Raw genomic sequence first — 23,586 nt, 5'->3', positions numbered from 1 at the left:
CACATACTGTGGTACTACACACCACAACAGCAGAGGGAGTGACTATGTGTATTTTACTTATTTAGACTGATCACTTCCTTCCTTCTGGAGACATATAGGCTACATCCTTTCTGAATTACCTGAGTGATGATTTTTACAACACAGTCCTCACTAAAAGAGAGATATTACCAAAATGTTACATTCATACAGATTGGCAATATTCTTAAACATGTATGAAGACAAAACTAGTCCCTTACAACCCCCAAAGCACTGCCTCAGGTAAGCCTGCAGTGTGTCAGTGCTACAGCAAAACTATCTAGAACACCCCATGATTCAGTATCTTGTACAATAAGAAGACAGAACACACTGTTTTGACATCACATTAAATATGGCCTTCATAGCAGGAAGTTACACTAGATGATCAGCTAAACCTCGTGTTCTTAAAAGCTATAAATGAACAAAGAAGTTAGTTAAAACCAGTTAAAGAGCAGTTAAATATTTCAGTGAGGTGTAGATGAAATACTCCTGCTGGGCTCCTCAGAAAACAGTTTTTTATTTCATTAGGGCCTGGTTCTACACTACTGGTGCCATCACAAGTTTATCTGTTGACTTTAATGTTGTCAGAAACAATTCCTTATCTCCAAAACACTCTTCTAAAATAGGCCAAAATATAGGAAAGCCCATACATTAGTTACATACCCTAACATCCCACTGGCTGGAACTGTTACATTAATGAATTTCATCTCCATAAAACATAAGATAAAGGTCGAGAAATAAACAAGCTCAAAAAAGATAATGACATTGTCTGCCCATGAGTAATTTCTCCAATGATATTCTTTCTCCATGTAAAGTTGCAATAACACAAACTAAAATTATGTATTCCAAACCACTGTCTGAGCTTAAGCATTAGCCCAAAAAAGGGAGGAAAATGGATCAGGATCAATGAGTTATTCTGTCTAGGAGAGCAGCTTCAGTGAATACCCAGTGACTTGGTCCTATGAGAAATAATAATCCCTAAGGCTTTTTACTTAGGGCTTGTTACATATGCATAATGAGCTGTAAGGGCTTAAATGCCAATGTGGAGCTCTTGTAGGCTTTTATGAGAATACACTATCACCTATTTTGCAATGCCTTTTTAAAAGCCTTCAAATATGCAGGTCCACTTATTATCTCCACTTCTAGTGAAATTATCAGTGCCCTTGTCAAAGTGGCAGACTAACAGAAAAGTTACAGCCAATTTGTAAATAGGTAAGAGCTGTGCAAGCACGTTCACAAACAGAGCTTTGTCCGAGTGCCTCAGTCCTGGGGCTCCAATGCACCTTTCAGCCTCTCTAAAAATGTATCAGTACTGAATGTGAAGGGCCCAAACACAACAATACCAGCAAGGAACATGCCATTGTTTTGTCTTCTGTAAGATGCAGCGAGTTCTGGACTTCCCCTGGGCTCCTGCGTGTAATGAATTAAGTGTTCAGTTGTGGAGTGGAAATTCACGAGTGAAAAAGTAGCACGCTGATTTAATTTCATAAGCGCAGTAAATTTTATCGTAGGTATCTGTGATGTGAACTACACATCAGATGTAACTTTTTAAGTCATCAGAATTCAAAGTTTTTTTTTTTACCCTTTATACAGACTTTCATGCTTTACTGTTGCACAAACTTGGCATTAGGGTGATATTTCAGACACCATGCCAAACGTGACTCTCACTTAGAGTGTTCCAAACCCATTTTCTGTTTGCTGAACACATACACTTCCAACTCACATCAGTGCAGCTAACAAATTTTAGCACCCTAAATGCCATCAGGCAAAGGTGAGGAAAAGTCTGCATTGCAAGCGATTTAGCATTTGCAGTGGAGGGTAGAGGCAGCCCAGCTAGGTCAGAGCTCACACATTATTGTGGCGTGGTCTGTACGTGTAGCTGTGCATTGTACACTCCAATAAAGTACAGATCTGGATGCCAAACTACTGCAGAGGCAGAATTCAAAGAATGGATGCAACCACAATAGACCATAAGCGAACCTACCATTGTGTTGTGCTGAGAAGTGGGAGTCCTATGGCCACAGTTCTCTTGCGTCAGCAGAGAAACTGGCTGAAATTCCTCAGAGTGAGGCTTGTTGGGAAAACTCACATGCAAGGGAAGGTGAAAGGCTGGGAGCCCGTCACTCTCCTCTTCTCCCACTTTCTGTCTGCTTGTCACCATGGCTACCTCTCCATCTGCTTCCCCATACGGAGAGGCTGGTCGCTTGGAAGACATCCTGGAAGGAACAAAAGAGGAGAAAATAATGAAACCTCCAAATAAATCCTTAATGCCGTCATTGTGTGGTTAGGGGCCATTGTAACAGAAATGCCTTTTTTGTGCTGGCAGAGAGCAGGAAACCATCCAAATACCACTGCAAAGCATACACAATTGGGAACAATGGCCAAGCAGGTAGCAACAGAACAGTGGCTTGTTTGTTGTGAGAATAATACACTAATATAACACTCTCTTGTATTCAAGCTTCTTAAACATGAAAATTCACCTAAGACTGCATAATGAAATGCAATTCCTTTAAAAAAATACCCATCTAGTTTTGCATTTGCAAGGGACTCTATGAAGACAGAATGTCTCCCGATACAAGCTATTGTCAACTTAGCTTTTAAGGAATAATCATCTGCATGTCATTAACTGCCACAATTGATAAAAAAAAAATAAAGTAAAATAAAATACAATACAATAAAAGAACTTGCTACCAAGCCAAAATGTCTGTGTTTACAAAATTTCACCCATGTGAGCAACTGAGTGTTATAGTCATGTTGCAAGGATCTTTCCAGGTTTGCAGATCTGGTTTAGTTAAGCAAATAAACATTTGGACATTAATTATCTAAGCTTTTTGACAACATAAAGTCAGGGGTGCGCTGACTAAATGAAGATCTGCTATCAAATCTCTCTATCTATATACCAAATTCTTCCTATCTATAACTAGATCAGAATCCCCCCCCCCCCCATGAAAATGCAATTTTACATCTATAACTACATAAAAAAAGGATAAGATACATACACATTGATATACTGACCTGAAATTCAGGCCTACATTGTGAAGTTTTTGATAATGTCTGATAGGATGTGTTTATCTCCAACTTTTATAAATACTGAAAGCAACTTAAATCCTGGGCAAATTCAAGTATCATTTAAGCCAAGCACTACTAAAATTCTTACAGAACCCAGAATGCTTCTAGCTTGGTCTCTAAAACAGAGGGGGTTACAGTGAAGCCTTAAAATGCAGACAAATTCTGGGGTTAATTACAGCAACCTTGTTCATGAAAATCAGGGTACATCCACGGATGGCACAACGGACCCCTGTGCAAACCAGGGGCATCTGCAAGGAGTGGAATGAGAATAAATCCTCCAGGCACAGCCAAAAGAAGAAATGAAAAACAGGGAAATGTTTCACAGGAAAAAAAAGAGTAGTCATAAACAAGGAAACTGAAGACTATTTGTATGCAAAAGTTAAAAAAAAAAAAAAGAGGCTGAAGTAATATTGCTCCTCCTCAAAAATCTTGTATTTACGATTCTAATTACCCCATTTTTATTTTCCACTCCATAGTTAAAGGACTGCATTTCAAAAGCCCAGCAGCCTCTTGAACCATGTGTATGGCTGCTGTGAGGTGAAGCATGTCCATACGATTTGGCATATTGAGCACAGAATGGTTCTTAGCAGCAGTCAACTGGGTCTGAAAACAAACAGTGACTTTAAACAGCCCTTTGTTAAAACTTATTTTGCTTCTAATGATCTCATTTTGAGCCTTGCCTCCTGAGCCAAGTTAGATTATATATTAAAAAAAAAAAAAGGGAAAAAAACCAGAAAAACCAACAACAAAAACTCAGACAAAAAATCCCTACCAGAACCTATACGCAGCTGCACGTTGCCTGTTCTGAACACCACCTATTGCCAGTGCTTAGAGAACCAATCTGTATTTTCTATTAATGTTTGACTTAGTCCAACAGACTAACACTTCATACATCCTACCTGAATTCTGTCTTCTAGGCTTTCCCACCTACGTGTCTGCAGCAAAGCATATGTACAAAGACAGAGATCACCAGATAGACTCTTACTGGCAGTTTTCTACTAGCCCACTGAATTCAGCATTTTGCAGCTATGTTTGATGTGACAGATCTCAAGCCCTTGTGCAGAAATCATACAACTCCCTTCTAAAGTTAATGTGAATTATTCATATTTTGCATTGTGCTGCACCAAGATCGACATTTGCTATTGAATTTAAGTTTTTTGGTTACTCATTTTAACGCTACTTTAATAGAAGCCTGAGTTTTTACAAAATCTCTCTGAAAATCAGCACTAAGCACTTGTGTCAATTTTGGCAAACAAAAAGGGAGGGACACAAGATCATTAGTCAATTATTCCACAGTAATTTTCTATACTTTAGAACATTTATATTTGATAAAATGACTGAAAATATTGTAAGCCATGCACAAAAGTCTCCACTGCAATTCACTCTGACAATAAATTATAGAGAGAGAGGATGCCTTGCTTTGTATTGATGATTTGGATTATACATTATATACTCAAACTGTGTCAAGAACTCCTGCTGCTGTTAACCTAGAATAACACAGATTCTGTCACATTGCTTCACAAGGAAAGTTTGAATATCACGCTGAAATAAAGCTCTTCTGTTAACTTTATATGCGAATATATAGTTACAGATCATCATCTTCTGCTTGTCACTGTTCCCAACAGGGATGAAATAATTTTCTGCAGGGAATTTATACAAACAGACAAGGAAGATAATAGAGGTGTCCACCTCCATGCACTTGCAGTAACAGAGATTATTTTGCTTTTGATCTAAAATGAAAACCGAGAGGTTGGATTGTAGGCCAAACTGAAGTGACAGTAGAAAGGGTACAAGAAACTTTTCCCTTTGTCTCTAAAACATCCAGTTTAAATTACAAGCCACGTGCCCATCACCATCCTAGAAGACTAACAAATTACTAAAATGGCTAAGGCAGCGAAATTGAGGCTTTAATCTGCCTTAATCTTCCAAGGACACTCAAAGAAATGGATACACAAACCTGGACAACTCAAACATCAAATGTGTTTTGTTTTTAGGCAGCTCTATCTGTTGCCAACCTGAGTCAGACAAAAATCAGTTTCACCGAAATTTCTTAGTCCTCATGAACATCTGGGAAATTTCCACAAGAAAATGGAAGATTTAAATAAATAAATGAATAGATCCATATCTACTTTTGGAAATGTTTTCCTAAAGGATAGCAACTATCAAAGTCTACAGTAGCAAAGGATCAAATCTCTGAGAGGTTTCCAAGTAGAAAATGTGAAACAAGAAAGTCATCTATAAATGTCTTTCATTATTTCTACAGTTTTATTGGTCCATTTCCCCAATTTGATGTGCCCCCACATCATGCATCCTCTAATTCTGTTCTTTCCATAGATCTTGTTTATCCTACTGATCTAATATCAGGCCTTAACAGATTCCATATCTAAGATGCAACCAGAGTTCTCACCATAAGCAATTAGGAAAGGGAAACAGCTAAATTCAGAGTAACAACTGAGCTCTTTTAAACAGACCTAGATCTAATGAAGCCCTGGAATTATCCCATTTTAACAAAGGACCACAAACATCCTGGATCTGCCCTCACTGATAACACAACAGTTAACAGCTCACATGACTTCAAGATCTTTTTCTCAAATTTAAACTCAGAATGGTTTTCAATTACATTGCTCTGAAATAAGATTTACAATGGAAAAGGAAACATCAGTTTATGGAGAGGATTAAGAAAAACCCCAAAAATCCTAAAATTTAATTCAGGAAAATAGCAATACAGCATACCAGATTCCAAACATAAAAGGGTGTCACTGCAGATGAAATCTGTTGCAACTTAATTGTTTCAGGAAGAACTGCATTTTGAAATGTCATTAATGATTTCTACTGAACTCAAATAGGTAGGTGGCAATTTAGAGAACCTAAATCTGCAAAGTTCTGATGCACTGGAACACAGGCCATTCCACAGACACGCTGTAATTATGAAATGTATCTCTATATTTGATTTTATCAGTGGTTCGGATTGAATTGAAGATTTGGTTCCGATGATGCTCCCTGTGAAGAGACCTGTTTTCAGAAAGGCTTCTCAATATGCAGAAACTGCAGTTAAAAAACCCAAACACCGTTTTCCTTAAATTTTCATTAAATAAATGCTTTACCTGGTAGCAAGACTGTTTTTTCATGGAAGTAAAAACCTCATTGCTTTAACTCACTCTTATCCAACAAACGTTTTATGTGATTCATATTACAATAGCTTCTCCAAATACTTCTTCACTGCTCTTCAGTTTGTAACAGACTCTTCATAGGCTTAAATTGATACCCTGTGTCTACTGATCTCAGACTTTTTTGCATTGACTTCGGCAGGGTTGGATTTTTCCACTGTAGCAAGTAAGAGCTACACTACATCCACATGAATTGTTTCCTACACCTATTGGTTCCATCCAAACAATTTCAGGCTGCTAAATATGACTATTTTTCTTGTTCGTTTTTTCCCTTCAATTCAGTGTCTCACAAAAGTGATCTTTCCATGATCTTTCCACAGCTATATTTTTTTATTATTACTATTCTTAACAGAACCTCACTTAAGTGTCCCCCAATACATTTCCATTTGTTCACTGGTTTCAGTTCATTTCATCCATGATTGTACTCCCAAAATAAATCTAAAGTGGTATTCAGTACTCAAGGAGATAGTGCCCTCTAGCACACAACCTGCATCCATTCCAATTCGATTGTTCATGCCATAAAATTTAATAAATTTTCTGTCATAAAACTCTAATCTTGTTACATTAAGCAAAATACCTCAGAAACATTTCAGATACCTACAAAAGCTTTTGGAGAAGGGGCTTATCCATGTCTTCAAAAGTGACAAACACAGATGTGTCAGGAGAAAAAGATATGAGGCCATAAATCTTAACTTGTTGGGAGTTAATTAAGGGATTCATCAATCATTACACAGCTCACCCCATACATACACAGGTAAAATCCCATCAGCTGCCACAATCCACAGCCATCTACAGGTTAAAAACTCTCAAAGTCCCTCTGTTCTGACTATTTATAAATGACTTTGTATAATCTAGCATTAGGACCTGTAATTATAAAACAGCATTAAAACAGGCCTGCAAAGTTATGGATAATTATAGCTGGTACACTTTTCAAAGAAATAAAAAGCTTTTCCATTCAAACACAGGCTTTGCCTCTTTGACAGCTCCAAGTCCACAGGATGTAGAAAGATGATTTAAATTGTATGTCAAAATTCTGACCGTGCAAGACTTTCCTTTTTTCCTTTATCAAGAGAGGCATTGTTGTTTTCTCACCACAACCAGGCGCGACAGCGCCTGACTGGAGTCGCACAGCCAGTTTCTGAACCGGCATGAAAACATTCACCTCTTGAGTTTCTCTGGCAGCTACAAACCAAGTCCTTCTGATGGACAGAGTTTAAACCACTCAGCCCTGTGTGTCAGAGATGGGAACAGAGCGTGAGGGCAAGAGGAGCACATCAGCAGCAGTGCGCAGCGTCAGCCCGCTATCAACAGCACCAGGAATTCGCTCCTGAACACGGCCCGAGTCCAAATCAAACACTAAGTGCTAAAACAGCCCAAAAAACTTCAATGGGATTCAATCTGACTCTCTGCAGGGATATTTACCTCTAATTACAGTACTTGTTGGAAAGCTGCAGACTGCTTTTCCGCAGGAAATAATTATGATTACAGACAGCAGCACTACTACATATTTCTAATGTATATGCATACACACACACACATATAGATTTATAAACACAAACTTATACAAAATGTCAGCAATGCATCTATCTGCCTCATCCCTGATCACATTTAATGCTAATAAAACAGTTCTTCTTCCCAGGTTTACTGAAACTATGATCTCTCCTTACACACAGCCCTGGCAAGAGGTGCCACTTAACACTAACCACGGTTTCCATTCTGTTTTGGCCCCAAAGTAATTAATTATTTATGTACACTGAATAACTAGTACCTTTAAAAAGCCCAACTCTATTCATTTTGACAAGATTACTTGTGTAATAAGGTATTACTCAACATGAGTAAGGGTGGCAGACTCCCACACACTTGTCCCACTGGGAACTGCAAGCCTGACTTGTTTCTACACATACCACTAAAAACAGACTTCATTTGGCAATATCTTTTGAGTCATTTACAGCCTGGTTTGGAATTCTTCACTGAAGTAATTCCACAATTAAAAAAAAAAGAAAAAGCTAAAAAAGAAAAAAGCAAAACTCTATAATCTGCTAATCAGTAAAAACTGTGCATGAGGCATGCTCTCATCTGTCACTCACACTGAGGTGGAATAATCTGTTAATTATTGCTAAAAACATATCAATCATTTAAAATACACCTATGCTACGACTAAGCTGTGCTTTTCAAAAGCAGTTCTGGTGAACAAGTCAACTTTGTTAACACAAAGAACACTACAGCATGACCTGTGTAATATTTTTGTTTATAGTTGTCTACTAGAGCTGCCACAAGCAATCCCTATGGTTAAGGGCACCCAATAATTTCCATTTCACCCAGCCCACCTTCTTCCTTTAGCTTTCCAGATTTCCTCTCTGTATGGGGTAACTTTAACCATTTTTGATAGTCCTTCAGTTTAGAGGATTCTGAATATAAAATGGAAAGGAAATACATTATCCACAATCCATTTTGAAGTACAGTGTAATATCAGCAGCCCATCTCATAAACCTGATATTCTGCATACTGTGGAAACTGTTTTTTGAGCAAAGCTACTGCTCCAAGCTCCAGTGGTAAGTGGATCAATTTGACAAGAATCGAAACTCTCAAATAATGAAGTTGTTATAAGTGTACTTCAAGAAAACGTTAACAAAATCCTTTTTTATTTGAAAAATGAAACAAACAAACAAACCACTTTCTAAAGATTCTATGCCGTCAACTGAAATTTTATCATCTCCGTTTTCTTGCACTTGCAAGGAATTTATGCACAAAAAAACACTGCAAAATCAAGTCTAGTAAAAATCCATTGTCAAAAAAAGTTCACGTTTAACATTCCCAACATGTGCTACACGAAGCTTTTCAGGGACTTTTTGAAGCAGGTAACTGGGAAAGACTGTGCATGACTAGGTTTTTAGTGAAATACTGTAGCCTGAAACAAACCAGCCTTAATCCAAAACAGAATTTGGAAGGCAATGAATGTACTCCTATCTACTATATTCTATTACTGTAACAAATATTACCTAATTCTTTCATAGATCTCACACAGACTTTGGATCTTACTGGTTTGCATTAAGCAGGAACATTTAGCAATTCACCCAGAGACACATTCAAAATCAGCTTCAGCATGAGAACCTGTGTTCTCATCATTTTTGTTTAGTACCTGTCAAGTTCATCAGCCTTTTGTTTTTCACTCATCTATACATCAACTAAAAGAGCCAAAAATCTTGTAAGACATTTATAAACCAGAAGCTACAGGATGAGATTTTAGTTTCTGAAAAGCATGTTCCTAAGAGACCAAACTTCAAAATCTGTGAGTTTTGAGAACTTCTTAAACCCAGAAGAGGCACGTAGAGATAACATGGTTATGGCACTGGCAACGCACAACTGTGGTGGGGCAGTGTCAAAGACGATAAGCATCTATCAGCACAAACTCTGAAACAGCAGGATGCAGTCATTGTTGATGTTTCAAGTAAACTGAGCCTGATCACTGGCTTCTTTCATGCAAAAGACTCTGCTTGGATGATTTTGAATTAAATCCACAAGCTCATTTATTTTCCAGTGCATCCTCAAATTAACTCTGGCTTCCTTTCCCTCCACCCCCCAACCTTTCAGAAATGTATCTCCCCTGACTCTTCAGCTCCTCATACATCTTTCTTTTTTATTATTTATTTATTTATTAATTATACTTTTATTTGTTATTTAAAATTTCTCATCATGCCATCACAAAAATAGCTGAGTTTTGCTCTTATTTTCACTTAAAAGTTTTAGGAAATGCTCGCTGCTAAAAGCACTGTCTCAATCACTGTGACATTAGGTAATCACCACTCTTCTGCCTGCTGAACTACAAAGAGGATCTAGTCAAATAACTAGAGATTCCAAACCTTGAGATTTCACTGTACAAACTAATACTTGAAAATGACAGAAAAGTCATCAGTCCTTCTCCAGACACTGAGTGGGAGAGCCGTGCCGCACAAGGAACCCATACATCACACACAGACATGAATAGCTAATTCCCACTGAGTGAAATGAAGGCTAGTTGAGACAGCTTTAAAATTATGACAATTATGGCCGACTTATTCCAAAGAAATTGGAGGAAGCATGGGCTCATTTTGAAAAGTTAGCAAGTACTAAAACTTTTTTCAGTTTTGGGAGCTTATTCTTGGTCATTCGCAGCATTTGTCTAATCAAACTGATAAAAATTTTTCTTCAAGCATTGCTAAACGATTAATTACTTTCAGTAAAATCAACATTAATAATAAGAATTCTCTCCCAGAAGATGCCCAGATTTCAGTATGAGGAGCCACTATTTTGACTGAGATCTTGGCAGAATATGATGCAGCTTTTCCCACTCTTCCATCATGCCACTGTCTGATGTGAGTGCCAAACAAACAACCACTGAGCTTCAACCCCTCACTCCTTTCCCCTTTCTTTATTTAAATTTAAAACTCAACAAATGGTAATTTAAGAATTTTCTAAGCAAGATTTCCTCTGCAGAGTTTGTGTGCAATCACAAACAAACCAGAAACATGGACATTATTCAAGTTTCTGTTCTTTCCCACTTAACTCTCAGTTTCCCTACTATTAAGGTCAGAATAAGAACTTTATCTTGCGTGTGTGTTTCCTTCCTGTACATGTACATATAATTCCAGTTATGAAATTATTTTCAAGGTACTCACTGGTGCTTACACATCTGAATTTGCAGTATCATTCTATGTTATTATCTAACTCCTGCTCCAACCACCACTTGCCTCCTCATCTGCACCATGCCTATCACTTTGCAGAAAAAAAAAAAATGCAAAAACCCACAAGCAAACATAAACACATCCATCCACAGGTGTCCTGTATGATTCCTGGCAAAACTGATCATGCCAGTAAAGCAGATAACCACTGATAGCATGAACTTGCACCACTGAAATATCTGGCCACTAAATTAAATAAGTTTAGCAGGAGCAGAACTGAGGCCCCAGAGAAACCACGTCTGCCTTTAAGAACTACAGACACAGTGAAATCGGTTTTCCATCTGTGTGTGTGATGTTGGGGGGGGTATAAAAAAAAATATATATACTTAAGCAGAGCAATGTCTCTAATGGATATAAACATTTTCTTTCCAACAGGTTAATTCCAGCTTCCCAACAATTTTTATTATTCTTTTTTGTTCACATCCATGTGCATGCTCCTCCCTTTTTGGAGGATTTGTACATGACAGGTGCATTCTTGGCTCAGGAACAAATAATCCTAGAAACCCCAAGAAAGAAAAATCAAACTGAACTTGAAGATAAAATCACAGGGAATAAATACATTATTGCCTTTCCATTATGCTAAAAAAAAACACAAAAAAAATTCAAACATTTATAACGTATAAGCAATTTGAGGTAGGATTTTCAAAGCTGAAAAGAGATTGTTCCAAAGCCCAGATGTTGCCTTTCAGAAACTAGTGAAAATTGCTGCCTCGGAAAATTACTCTGAAATACCAATAGAGTAAAACAAAAATTGTTTAAATAAAAATAATTTTACTCAGATGTTCTGATATTCCAAGAGAGAAAATGAACTTTTTTCAAGTGTTCAGGCAGTTTCACATTTCTGTGTCCTACTTCAGATGATCCACAGTCATTCCATCTCTGGCCCAACAAATGAGGGACAGAACAGGAAAAATTTATGGTACAATGTGAGGGCTCCTGCCTCACTAGCTGTGCTCACTGTACTGTGAGGTCTGCTTCAGTTGTCTTATGACTGTTATACTCTTTTCACAGTTTTCATTCAGAAAAATGTAAGAATTTAAAATCTACATTAAAAAAATGGGTGGTGCAATCACTCATAGTAGTGCTGTACAAGCACCTTTCACATCTGTAATTTTCTGATTTCTGAGCATCCGTGTTCCATTTCCAGCACTACTGGACACTCTTCAGAACTTTCTTGCACATGCTAACACTCCTCCTCATGTAGGTAAATGGACTGACTTCAGCTGCCTGAAAGCTGATGTTTTCCTTTGTTTGATTCTAAGATATTCCTGTAAAATTTCAAGAGAGAAGAACAATCATAACCAGCTGATAATTACCCAGCTTAACAAACTAACTCTAGACACTGCTGGAGCCACTAAGTAAGAAAAATACAGCTCTTAGTCATGTAATACACATTTATCCTTGCACAAACCAATGCATATTGGCATAGAAGGTAAAAACAAATCGACAAATAGGAAAATGGGAGACCATTCTGAACAGACAACCTTAAGAACCACAAGGTGCCCCAAATATTCCTTTAGAAAGGCTGCAGCAGCAGGCACAGCAGCACCCTTGCAAAAAGGGGTCTACTTAAAAAAAGCTTTGTGGAACGGCACAGAGAGGAGAAAAACCCTGTAAGTAATGTCCTTCCCTCCAAGGAAACTGGGAGGGTGCTGTTCCCCCTTCCATGGGTGCTCTGCCTACCTTCAGGTCGGCTGCTCGGCAGAGCCTCAGCTGTATAAACCAACGCTGTCAAAGGAGATGGGTCAGGGCTGGATGAAACAGGGAGGGGTGGCTAACATGCTGACCACTGACTGAGCTTGCAAGGATAAAGAAGCCTTGATGGAGAGAAGTAATCATCAATTGTGTTTGTTTATTTTACCTCCTCCACCACATACTGGAACCTTTTTTGTTTTTTCCATTACCAAAACCATCCCCCACTGAGAGGCCTTTGTGATCTAAAAGGGGCAGAGCCTCTCTTTCTTAACACTGGCAAATTTATGTAGGAAGATTCATTCAAACACATCTTCAAATAAACATTTGACTCCCCCCCTACATCACACTCTCCACACACTGCCTTCAAACAGACTTAAAAATGCTCTTGCCTAAAACTGCTTTTACTGAGATGTATTAAAACAATTTAGCAGTCTAAGGAACATATTGCCATGGAAGTCCAACTTCAGATGACAGCAGTAGTCTTCTGAAGAAAATAAATATACATTACAGAAAAGTAAACCTGGCTGTTATTGCCATAACAAGTGGTATAATAGCTTCCTTGAAAAGACTTTTTTCTATCAAAAACCATCTCCCTGCTGGGGATACACTTAATTATATTATAAGTGAATCTGAATCCAGATGTTCGGATCTAAAACGTATGTCACAAGTCTCATGAGGAAAATGACCACTGCATGTGAAATGAGGCATTCCAAAGGCACCTCTGGCCCTCAAGAGAAGGAGGACTTTTGGGCTCCTTCAGGCAGAAGAGGTGTAGGTGCTGAGCATCCCAGAAAATTAACTTATTTCTTACACAAAAATGAACAAGAAACTTCCTTACTTCCCACTTTCCTTTCTTTTACACTCCCCACACATACATCACTTTTTGTTTTTCCTACATGAGGCTACATGGATTTGGCAGTGAGAACAATTCAGGCATGTAAAAACGCAGTCCATGGGCAACAGAAAGCCTTTTGATGTATCTGCAGGCAACGCTAGAAAGAAAACTTCTTTGTTGGAAGAAGTCTAGTCACCCTGTGGCATACCTGCTGCAGCCAAAGTAATTGATCAGGAAGAATTACAGTCACAGTAAACTAGGGCATGGAGAAAAATCATGGATTCATTAGCATCAGTATTAACAAACAACTCTGTATCACAGGCTAACAATAAGTTTTCAAGGTTAACAGTCACAACTGGATATAAAACACAAAAGGAAAGGTCCACTGTCCTGTTTTTCATTTGAAGAAGACAGTAAATAGCTGTCGATTTGGGTAAGTGGTCACCTGGCAAGAAGTACTAGAGCTTGAATGAAACCTTGGAGAAAGGATTGGCTGCAATACATCAGAGAAATTTATTTCTGAAGTATAGCAATGGCCTTTGGCACTGATGATTGCCAAAGAAGCACAAACACTGAAACTATGACCAGGACCAGATTGATTACTCCTGAATGCCTTCCCTGCCTCAGGATGGACAATGAAACCAGGACTCAACATTAAGAATTCAGAAGACAGCAACATCCTGTGTGATCCCATGTAATTTATTGAACCTTTCTGGCTCCCAGTTTTTCTATTTTTACATAAGAGAGAAGAATGTTTAACTGCCTTTATAAAATGCCCTGCAAGCTCAGATTTTCCTTTTTGAAAAGGAAACATTCCACTGGTGATTGCTGTTTGCATTACTTATTTGTATCATTAATTTACACAGTGGGTTTGTGTGCACTGACTCTTAAGTGATGACAGAAATTAAGTTCTCTCATCAGCTACTGCATTTTGAAACTGCAAAACTAAGTTTCACACAACATTCTGAGTGGGAAGGGACACACAAGATTCATTGAGTGTCCAACTATTAAGGAAGTTCCTACATGGAGTCCTGGCCATAGAACATAATAATGGGGTTTTTTTAACCTAATTAGTATATTTACATTAAAATGTATTCAACTCAACCCTATTTTTTGGGCAGTGATAATTGAAACAAAACATCTCAACCAAAATTTAAAAAAAAAAAACCAACAGAAAACAACCCCCACACCCCAAAAAAACCCAACCAACCAAAAAAAAAACCAAACCCAAACCCAAAAAGCCCCTAAATAAATGAAAACCCCTAAACCCAGCATTTAGCAGGAGAATGTCATTGCATCCTTTTCACTACTGTCCAGTTTCACTGGCTGGCATTTTTAGCAGTCTGTAAACCCCTCCCTTGTACAAAAGCTCATCAGATATGCAAAGGTTTTTACCTTTATTCTCTCTCATCCTCCATCTCCATACTTGCTTTACAGGGGATAATCACAAAGTGCAGCTGCCACCAAGCCTTTGCACCCTAGCTGCTGACTTCACTCTACCTCCTTCTCACCCCACATGATATGAATATAAAGCACAAGCCAGATCTTAAAAGATATTAAAGTGCCAAAAACATAGTTTGTCTTGCTGTTAAAGAGAATTTCAAATATGCTTCAAATATTAAGATACCTATAGACTTCTGTAAATCTGACTGGGGGACCATCTATGTCTCCAAGCACCTTCATGGCTCTATAAACCTCATCTTACTCCTCTTCTTTCTTGTACACAATTTATTAGCAAACATTCTATACTTGCACTACCCTTTTCATCATCCTTAAAAGCACTTACAAATACTAATTACTCTTCACATTCCCTTCTCTTGTGAAGTAAGTAAGGATTATTATCCCCTCTGAAGTAAATACTGATTACTAACTCCTTTTTCCAGTCTGAGGATATACAGAAGCAGGTCTTAAGTGGTCTGCACACCACAAAGTAAAGAGGAACTACTGAAGCATGGACTAAGATATGGAAGTTCTCCATCCTGTTCTCTGTGACAGCCTAAATCTCAGCCATCTCTTTGCAAATTATACTCTTAGCCCAACTGTTCCTCTCTGCTGGCTGATGATCAAATATTTAATGCATGCCATAAAATGAAAATACGAACTCTACAGCAGCGCCTCTTATTTGTCATGCCCCATTACTTAGACAGGGTGGTAACGTGCTCACGTGACAGTTTTCAATTTTATTATACTCTCTATTTGCTCACTCACTTAAGATGTTTAAAGAAGAGTTGTATGGATTATCAGGCAGTCTGAAAAGTTCAGTTCAGAGCTCTTCAAACATATTCATTTTCATCTTATTAGCACAAGTAAAGTAAAAGCCTTAGGCAGGTAATTTACCATCTAGTTTATCCAAAGGAACTTCTAAAGGAAAAGTCAACCTTTGTAAATTGTTGGTGATAATCTCCAAATTGATCATTAATTATCAGCTGCTACTAAGCGTTTCTTCCATCAGTGGCACTGTGAAAATAATGCATTTCTCAGAAAATCTACCATTGTTGTCACTGCACTTGTGTAATCAGCCCTTATTAAACCCAGAAAAGTTCCAGGGCAGGCGGCTGCCTTGTTAACTGAATTCTGTCCAGCCACTGCATTTTCCAGGCAGCTTAAAAATCAGTTATCCACCAAAAGGAAAGCATTTGTTATCCATGCTATATATTTTACATTCTATACCCTCCCATGTATAGTAGCAGCTACAATTAATTTAAACCCATTCAACTGTGCTTAATAAAGAGCCCATTGTTTTGTACTGCCAAACTCTAGCTGACATACACAAACTTCATCTCTCCCTTTGCAGTTTTATGATTTTCTTCTGCTGCAAGTCAATGCTTACAATCTAACAGCAGAAATTTCAAAAGATCATTCCAGACTTTGTTTGTGAAAATGAACTCTGCAGGAGACCATGTGTTCACCACCTCAGGTCCACATCACACAGAATCAGAGCAGGACCTTTTCTGTACAAGAGTTTGCACATCAAAACCCAGTTCAGCCTTGATGCAAATATTCTGCCAACTGTTCTCCAGGATTGCTGAGTATATGCACTAAACAGAGTTTTCAGAATTTTGGGAAATACTGCGACCAATGTACAAGATCTGACATTCTCACAGTTCCTACTTTAATTCCCTTTAATGGACAGTCACAACTAACTTTCCTGCAGCAGCCATGGATGTCACACACCTCTCACCTTAAGTGAGACCAAACACACCTGACAAACAATACTTTAAAAAACAACGAGGATCCCAAGCAGGACCACAATAAACTGCAAGTCTGACAGCCACTTAATCGTGTATTGTCATATTAAAAGTTAAAAGAAAGCAAATAATTAATATTAGATAGAAGATACGGGCAGGTAATGACAATTTTTAGAAATATAATATCTGGAAATAGTATCCACAGAAGGCTGTATGGTTACACACATACAGTTTACTTTAGCTTGAAAATGGTGTACAGGTAAAAATACCCTAAAACAGGGGAAATGCCACCACCATGGGTTGTAGGTATAACTCAGTATCAGCTGAAGCCTTTTACACTTGAGAATGGCAATTCCAGTAGCATTGCAATATATTTCTCTGGTTTTGTAAAATTTGAAATGCAGGCTAATTCTATAGCTGTGCAGCCACATCATCTTGAAAACACACACAACACACACACACAGAGTAAAAGAGTTTAGTTCACATTTAAAAGGACTGACTGCTGACTGGGTTCATGACCTCTGTCCATTGGCAACAACTCCACATCGAGTCCTGATAATTCCAAATGCAATGGGATTACAGTCATAAAGATGGAAAAACACAACAGTACCACAGCTGAAAGAAGCACCTTCCCTTAAAGACAGTTTTGCTCAGATAATCTCTAAATTCAAATAATTTAGGTTTACAGTTGCAGCACAGGAGCTTTTAAGTAATATATATGAAATTTCTTGTTCAAAGGGCAGGAAGCCTGAATTGGAATAGAACCTTACAGAGAGATGAGACACAAATTTGGTAAAAAAGAAGAGAATAGTATTTTTATCAGTGAGATGGTGCCAGTGAATGGGCTGCTGCTGTTTGCAGGAGGTTGCTGGATATGAAAACTTTAATCTTGAGGAAAGGAAACAAAGGAATCCATCCAAACTATTAAGGTGTGCTTCTGCTCTGGACAGGGGCAATGTCAAATGGTACCACCTCACTAAACAGCCCCGAGCACTGGATACATGAAAGTCAGAGAACTGCCTGTCATATCCTAGGTTCAACTCCCAGGACTGAAAATAATAAAAAACAAGCCCACAAGCACAAGTGCAAGTAAAACACAGTTTAGGGAGATAAAATTAATTCTGTGACGTGATTTATAGATAATTCTTTTTAGGAGAACTACACCACGACTCTCAATGTATGCTTAATACGGGAAACAAGATCTGTCATCAGTAAACAATTTAATAATCCAGTTACACGAGCAGTAACAATTCCTTGGCTGGTAATGAACAATATGATATCTAAGTTGTCATCTCTTAAACAGAATCTTGGTTGATTTTCTGTACATGAGTAGTCCTGATTAATTCAATTGTGCCCTCAGTGTGTTTAGTGCCTGTCTAGATACAGGAGAAGAGAGTCTTGCAAAGGTCTCTCTGAGGATTGAGTGAGCTTTGAAATTCTAACTTGGGCCACATTATATGAAATAGAATCCAGCTTACTTGCCAGGAAGCAATAAAAGAGAACTCGGTGAGCCTGCTCATGTGAATACATCTTAGCAGAATCAGGGCCCACTCGAGCCACAAGGGAGGAGAAACTTAAATAAAGCATTTCAGTATACCCATTCTTTCAGCAGTTCTTAGTCTGTATTAGTAGCTAACATTTGAGGAAAAGAAAGGTTTGCTGCTTGGCAATAGTGTGGTGTTAATGTAACACAATCTGTTAAATGAAAAAGCAAAATTAATTCCAATTTGGTGTCTTCACATTTCACACTCCAGAGACTCTCATGGACCGAATGAAAGACAAGAAGGGGAAGAGAAAATTTAGTGATTTTTTTTCAAAAATTAATTGTCTATTTCTTTGCATTTCACCTAATTAAGTCAAGAGGCAATCTGAGGAGAAAATAAGAAAGCTCTCTTATTTTTATAGGTATTTCTCACCATGTGGCTAAGAAATGTCTGCCTCTGTCCATCTTTCATTGCCTACTCCCCCTCTTCCCCTTGTCCTCTCCACAATTCAAATGTTTAGCTTTACTTCATCCTCTCAGCAAGGAATGGATTAAGCAGAATTACTTACTGCTATGCCAATTAGGGATGAATTAATTACAATTTTGCCTCCTGTCCCTCTAAGGTTGCAAGTCTGTCTACCAAGTCCAACCTGAATGTAGTGAAGTGAAGAGCTGCAAACACTCAAGAGTCTGCAGAAACCAACTTTTCCTCCTGACCTATTCAAGCCTCTTGCTGCACTGGGGTGACCTAACGCGAGTTCTTCTCTGCAGGCAAAAGCACAGCCAGGCTGCTGCACTCCTTGGTACCTCAATTCCCAGGACTGCAAAGAGGGGCAGTAATAATACCTATTTTTCAGCTGCATTGCTCAAGTTAATCCCTTAATATTTGTAAAGCACCTTGAGGCCAAAGCACATGGGGCACAACAGAAGCACAAAGCGTTACCATCATCATAATAAACTGGGGCATGTTCCAATTACACTGTTCCTAGTGAAGTCTCCCTGGACCTCCACTCAGGACATTTTTGGTTTCTGGAGTTACATGCACACACTGTCCAAACAAAAAAAAAATGGAAAGCTACACAAGACTTCTTCTCCTCAGCAGCCCGTTTTTTCCTTATTTATTTTTTTTCCTGAAAAAATACTTTGCCATACCACCCACCAACCACATTCACTTCCAGGCTAATTATACTTTGAAAGACAACTAGCATAAAGATGATTATAGCTTACAGAGTCAAGAGAAGGCCTAATCAAATAAACAGGATAATTTCCCTTGGTCTCTCACTTTTTTCCACTTGGTGATGAATCTCAAAAACGTCTATAGCCATACACCTTAAAAAGGCTACAACAATCTTTGTTTCCCTTTTCTCCTTCTTTTATGCTATTCCTATATACTTCCAGCAACTATTATATATTCCTATATACTTCCTCCCCAACCTATAAATTGCCAATCTAAGCTTCCCCTTCATCCTGGTTACAGCACAAAATGAGGCAATTCTAAATGACCCACTGCCATGACTCAAAAAAACCCAAAAGAAGTGAAAATAGTCCAAGAACAAGAGCAAAGGGCCCAATATCATGTCACCTTCCATATAAAATTCAAAAAGCGAGACAAAAAGCGTATCTCTCATGCAAGATCCCCCATGTAAGCAGTCCCATCCCATCCCCACTTCCCTCCTGTGTCAATTCCTTCTTCTCTTCCCTTTTCACTCCCCAACAAGAACATGGATGTTCTAAGGACAAGCATTTCATAGTTCAAGGCCAGGCTGGATGCAGCCCTGAGCAACCAGATATAGCAGGTGGCATCCCTGTCTTTCAAAGGGGGGTTGGAATGAGATGATCTTTTGGGTCCCTTCCAACCCAAACCATTCTGTGATTCTGTGACAGTGAGGCCAAATGACCTCAAAGAGTTAAAAGCTCTTTTTGACTTCAGCACCTTCTGAAGCACAGGACAAGGATGCCTAACCCTGCAAAGATCTCAGCATTTCCAGCTACCACTGATTCCAAGAGAAACTCTGGGCATTTAATTTTGAGCTTTACAACATCAGGAAAATAAATTACTAATATTTCCCTTTTGATTAATCTGTGGTGATTTTCCACAAACCCACACCTTGTCAGTCTGTTCTACTTTGCTAGTCTGGTATTACCTATGACATTATAAAAGGACATTCCTGTACAAACAGAACATGAACCCAAATACCACTTTCTTCACAGAATAAATGTAATGCACATTTGGCCAAATCACTATATAAAGTGGTAAAGGAGGCACCCAGAAAAAGTATCCCATGGACTTGATTATAACATATTCTGAGAATTTTTTTAATGTAATTGTTCTGATATTGTGGTTTTTTAACATACCAAAAAGTGCCACCATTTACCCAAAGGAAAATATTTTAGTTCAGCTCTCTGCCATTATTTATTCTAGTCTGTTTTTCACATCTATATAGCTTGTATCATTATTGACACAGCTATATGAGTAATAACATGTATCATGCCTCTTTCTGTACACAACTCATATAAAGAAGAATAGGGTAGTTCAGCCAAATGACTAATTATTAAGGGTATATTTTCAAAAAAACAGAAATCAATTGCACATCACAGTCACTGACTGGGGTCATTCATTATATCTCTGCTGTAGATCCTGCTTTGCTTTACAGGAGACATGTCATTACCAAGAGGCAGTAAGAAAATATTGTAGAAGTTTTAGCTCTCTGAGTGATAAATATGTTAGTGTTTTGCAACATACAATAAAAAAGATGAAAAAAGTCACACAAAAAAAGGGAAGATGGAGCAAATAACAGTGCTGGTTTGCTGGTTCAGTGATATACTGTTCCAGTGCACCTCTTTTAGCACCTTATTCCTCATATAAACATACAACACCTTCCTGGAGCACCTAACGGTGCTCTCTTGCAGATCACTCCTAATTAAACACTTAGAGATTCTGACTTGATTATCTGAACACCATGGAAGATCCCAAATGCAGATGAAGTGGAGTTTTAGAACTGAAATGTTCACACACCTAGCAGGCATATAAAATTTTCCAAGTAGGATAACAATTTTATACACCTAGGATGTTCAAGTGCCCTGGCTTGCTTTAATTGTATACCCTTAGTAAACTAAATTAAAAAAAAAAATCAATAAAAGGTCCAAGTTTTCAGACTTAGTAATGTCCATTGCATAAAAACAAGTAAAAAACAAAAATAGGTTGTGTAAATAAAAAGGAAACAAGACACCAAACCAAAACAAAAAATCAAAAATAATTTCAACCCCCTCAGTCAGCATAGCTGTGAAACCAAGGAATTCAGCCTGTCCAATTTGAGTGTGTGAAGCAACAGCATGAATCTCTTCCTGTTTACTTTTCTGAGTGCCTTACCTCAAGACTAGATTTTGAGAGGAATGAGTCTGTGGGTCCTCTTGCTTCCATCTGCCTACTTGGACATCCTTCAGTGACTACACTCTATAACTTGTTAGGTGTTAACCATGTCTCTGCTCCTTACTCTACAACAGCAGCAGTTATCTTTTTATCTTTTAGGTGATAATGCCTGTATTTCACAGGACAAAATAAAAATATGCATTCTAATTTCGATCATTAGCCATGTAAAAGTGCATCGTGCACTGAATTAACTGAATTAACATGTATGAGGGATACTAAAAAAACCTGAACAACCCCACACCAAAAGAAACACAAACAATAAGAAAAAAACCTAAACTATACTTAAATGGCCCAAAATCTGCTCTTTAACTGATGTCATGTACACCCATTTCAGTGTTTCACAATTGCTTCTTCATTCCCAAAACATGAAATCATTCCAAGGGGACTCCAAGCTATGCTGTATTTTCCACGTTTCACTTCAATAAAATATAACAAATACGTTACCATGTAGTTGGGATTTTTTCTGCTATCATCATAACAAACCAATGTTTTCATAATATCGCCACAAACCACATCTATTACCTCATACAAGAGTACAACGTTTTGGCAATGCAGTGCAAATAGTAGGAACAACCTCACCATCATCTTCCAAAATAGTTCTTTGAAAACATTTCCAAAAAACAGTAGCGACAAAAGCCGTCACTTCATTCCCCCCCTCCACCCCCGTGATGGATGAGAAGAAAGCACTGAAACAAGCACTGCCCTCTTCTATCTCTGAGTTATTAAGAGACTCTGGATCACAGTCATCCACAGCTAAATCACACTGAAGTCAACAGGAAACATTCCAAAACCTGGAGAAACTGCATACATCATTTAACCTGAACGCTCCAGAATAAGGTTTAAGAAAAACAGACTGTTTAATCTTCCTGTCTCACATGCCTTAACCAAGTCATGGTGAAGGCTGGGGAAACACCTAAATTAGACCAGAAACGTAAGTAGTGCCTCATTTTAATGTGAAAATAACACTGAAAATTACAGCAGAAAAATTTGAAGATGAGGTGAAAATTCTTTTTGCTCGTGGCCTTTTGCTTTAGCAAGTCCAAAACCTACAGAACTTCAAAGGAATCAAAGTCACTCAAAGCCTAACAGGGCTGGGCTTTATTTATGTGTTCAATCTACTATATTCCTTCCCAGACTTTACCCAAAATGGTTTCAAGCAACTTACTGTTAATAAGGATTAAACCTACTTAACTGAAGTATTTCCAGAGATCACATCACTATCAGGCCTGATTAACAGGTCTTGAAGTCTACAGAAGCGACACTGCACTCCTCATATATTCTAAATATGACTATATATTTGTATTCTGGATTCCCTCTCAGTGAGAACCAGTGCATGCAAAATAAATTCCACAATCCCACATCTTGTATACAAAGGGCATCACACATATCCTGCGACTTAAGCTATTCTCCTGAAATTATCTTAGTCTCACACAATCACACTTCAAATACCCCATATGTCCACTTTGGTTATCCCTCCTTTGAAAAGCTAATAAATGTAATACTTAGATGCAACTGCATTTCATCTAGAAACAATTATCTGCAGTACTTTGTGCCAGGAAAAGCATCAATAGGCATCGTTAACAACACTTCCACTTTATTTTCTTCCCGTCTAATGGGCCCAATCCAACACCCAAGCGAAGTCAATGAGAGTCTCACAATTGTTTTCAGTGGGAGCTGGACAGAGCCTCATGATCACACATGAATGTGAGGTTTGTGCAAGGAGGCCGAGTGACAAGCACAGCCTCTGTTTATTCACACCACGATATTGCAAAGGGAGAGGAAGAACAAACTTCCCGGGATGTTCCCACTACCCAGAGCTGCTGAAGAGCCACTAATAAAAGCTTTGGAGGTAGAAGTGAACACTGCTCCCTGGAATTACTTGGTCCTCGTTCTCTTTTCTAAAACTGTCTGTAAGAGCTGAAAACTGGTGCCTGGTGAAATTAAACGTTTACCTGTTAGTCTCCCTAAGTGTTTGTAAAATTAAAA

The 23,586-nt window shown here is 38.2% G+C and overlaps 1 protein-coding gene across 11 annotated transcripts in view; it reads right to left on the bottom strand.

Moving 5' to 3' along the window:
• SOX5 (SRY-box transcription factor 5) overlaps positions 1-23,586 on the bottom strand; it is a 604,370-nt gene that overhangs the window by 251,746 nt on the left and 329,038 nt on the right. For 8 of the 11 annotated variants that reach the window (XM_014256070.2, XM_014256071.2, XM_088055169.1 and 5 more), the window contains one exon: positions 2,000-2,231. In XM_014256070.2, the coding sequence (XP_014111545.1) occupies positions 2,000-2,230 (231 nt within the window). In that variant the 5' untranslated portion in view covers position 2,231. The remainder of the gene's footprint in view (positions 1-1,999; positions 2,232-23,586) is intronic. The other 3 variants (XM_088055175.1, XM_014256072.2, XM_088055172.1) reach the window with 1 other exon arrangement.

The sequence above is a fragment of the Pseudopodoces humilis genome, chromosome 5, assembly GCF_049639895.1.
Source record: "Pseudopodoces humilis isolate 2021_Gansu_Grassland_sample_001 chromosome 5, ASM4963989v1, whole genome shotgun sequence".
Classification (NCBI taxonomy): Eukaryota; Metazoa; Chordata; class Aves; order Passeriformes; family Paridae; genus Pseudopodoces; species Pseudopodoces humilis.
Note: the sequence above shows the minus strand (reverse complement) of the source record. Positions and strands in the feature narration are given on the sequence as shown.